This window comes from Cebus imitator, unplaced genomic scaffold, assembly GCF_001604975.1.
Source record: "Cebus imitator isolate Cc_AM_T3 unplaced genomic scaffold, Cebus_imitator-1.0 Scaffold1029, whole genome shotgun sequence".
NCBI lineage: Eukaryota > Metazoa > Chordata > Mammalia > Primates > Cebidae > Cebus > Cebus imitator.
Genome location: NW_016108344.1, coordinates 42,397 through 44,759, shown reverse-complemented (window position 1 = coordinate 44,759; position 2,363 = coordinate 42,397). Strand labels below are relative to the sequence as shown.

General features: G+C 45.8%; 1 protein-coding gene and 1 long non-coding RNA gene across 3 annotated transcripts in view; both read left to right on the top strand.

Annotated features, from left to right (window-relative positions):
• Positions 1 to 2,363, top strand: part of LOC119469923 — a 51,587-nt gene that overhangs the window by 13,296 nt on the left and 35,928 nt on the right. The window lies entirely within an intron of this gene.
• The window catches only part of LOC108298648 (neuroblastoma breakpoint family member 1-like), an 18,698-nt gene continuing 17,232 nt past the window's right edge, over positions 898 to 2,363 (top strand). For both annotated transcript variants that reach the window (XM_017521271.2, XM_037735859.1), the window contains exon 1: positions 898 to 1,089. In XM_017521271.2, the coding sequence (XP_017376760.1) occupies positions 915 to 1,089 (175 nt within the window). In that variant the 5' untranslated portion in view covers positions 898 to 914. The remainder of the gene's footprint in view (positions 1,090 to 2,363) is intronic.

Below are 2,363 nucleotides of genomic sequence, written 5' to 3'. Positions count from 1 at the left end.
GCTGGAGTGCAATGGCGCGATCTCGGCTCACCGCAACCTCCGCCTCCTGGGTTCAAGCAATTCTCCTGTCTCAGCCTCCTGAGTAGCTGGGACTACAGGCACGCACCACCATGCCCAGCTAATTTTTTGTAGTTTTAGTAGAGACGGGTTTTCACCATGTTGACCAAGATGGTCTTGATCTCTTGACCTCGTGATCTACCCGCCTCGGCCTCCCAAAGTGCTGGGATTACAGGCTTGAGCCACCGCGCCCGGCCAAGTTGATATATTAAACGTGTGGAAAAGACTTCAATTCTGTTTTAACATATGAGAAGGAGGGGTGACTGACTTCATGACTAGCATTAAGAAAATATCACATGTTGGGAAACTTTCTGCCTTGATGATTTTATAAACACAAGAGATGAGAAATGAGGAACATGCTTAGATATACTGGGACTGAGATGGGACTGTGGCATTGTCACAAGGGTACACAAATACTGAGTGACTGATAGAGGAACGGTCCCCATCAGTTGTGACCTCAGGTGAGACCAGGAGGTCTGTGTTTTAGCAAACCCTGGGCAATTGGAATGAAGTGCTCTCAAGATTCCATGACACGCCCAGCTTCTAATTCTGTTATTGCAACAGCAGGCCGTTACCTGGGACTCTGGCCAGTATCTCCCACACTCCCGTCAGAGCCTGAGCTACAGGCAGCACCTTCGGCTCTCAGCTCAAGCATTTCCAGCCTTGTTTTTGTGGTTAAGGACCCTAAAGTGCTGTGAGGAGGGATCAAGTTTTTCTGAACAGTAAGTTAGGAATTTGAGTTATTGACATCCCCCAGTCCTGATTAAACCTATTTGATTTCCAGTTTTTAACCGACCATGTGTTTCGGTTTCTTCTCCCCAGTCTCTGGCTGTACCTGTGGTGACCCCAACGTCAGCATGGTGGCATCCGGCAGGACGTGTTCCAGGAAAACCACAGCGGTGAACTTTCCTGATATCATCGAGAATTCCTACTCCCAGCAGGAAGAGACCAAACCCAATTTCAGAGACAGCAAATATAGACTTCTTATGAGCCAGGTGGCCTACTTGCGGAACTACCAGCTGAAGACATACGGTAAGTTCTATAGGTTGACTACCATGAAACTGATGAGTGATGTCCTGTCTTGTCTCAAGAAACTAACCGTTCTCTTCATCAAAGTTAATTTCATGCTTCCCATACTTGTAGAAAACGGAAATGGGTATTTTAACATTTAGTTAAAGATGGAAGACAGAGGCCAAAGTATTTAGCAAGTTTTCCACATCTGCGATAAGGTGGGTGAGGGACTGGGGTTACAATCCCAGCTATTGATTTCTGACACAGGCACAGAACCACCTGTTCTTCTCAGCAAAAGGCTAAATCATGTTTACATGAATCCTCTCCGTACCATATAAGATCCTGCAGACAAGTAGCATCCAGTCTGCTGGTCTAAATGTCTGTGGCTACTGAACTTTCATTAGGTTCCGGTTTCTGCTGAGGCCCAGTAGGCAAAGCTGTGTTCTGGGGACACTGGGGGAAACACAGTGATAGCACACAGTACCTGATGTGAAGAGCTCGAAGGGGACCCTGCTCCTAATAGAACCTGTGGTTTGTGTATGTGGCACCATCAAGAGCAGGGAGTACCCTGTACTGGTGCCTCAGCCTCCCAATTAACTGGGTTCCCTAGTGGGAACCACCACACCTGGCTAATTTTTATATATTTAGTGGAGGCGGAGTTCCACCATGTTGGCCAGGCTGTTGTTGAATTCCTGAAGTCAAGGGATCTGCCTACTTGGGCCTCCTAACGTGCTGGTATTCCAGGTGTGAGCCACCACGCCTGCTCCACAGATTGTTTTTTCAGTAAAGGTTGTTAGAATTCATCCATTGGTCTAGTCATCTACATAAATTACTCTAACCATTCATTGACAGTGGTATATGATGAGATAAATCAGTACTGAAGTAACACTTCTGGAAAGAATTTAGGGCAATTTTTGTAAGGTTTTGGGGAAAACGTTTTAATTTTTTGCACTGACTTAGGTCAGAGGATACGTGATTAAGATCTACCAGATGAGGGAGAGTTTGTCCCATGGATCTGAAAAGTGGCTCACCTACTTCTAGGGTGACTTCATCTAGGGCCCTTTAGAACATTCCCATCAGAATATCACATTCTTACACTGAGAATATCTTAAGTCCTTTTGCTATGACTGGACACTGATTTGGTCTTGTGCGACGTGTGATTTGCTTAATGTGACCTGCTCTTCTGAATTTGTTTACAGGGGATCGAAAAGATCACGATGCAGAACAGATATACAGAGACAGCAAAAATAAACTTCTTATGAGTCAAGTGGCCTACTACCTGGGCTGCCGGCTGA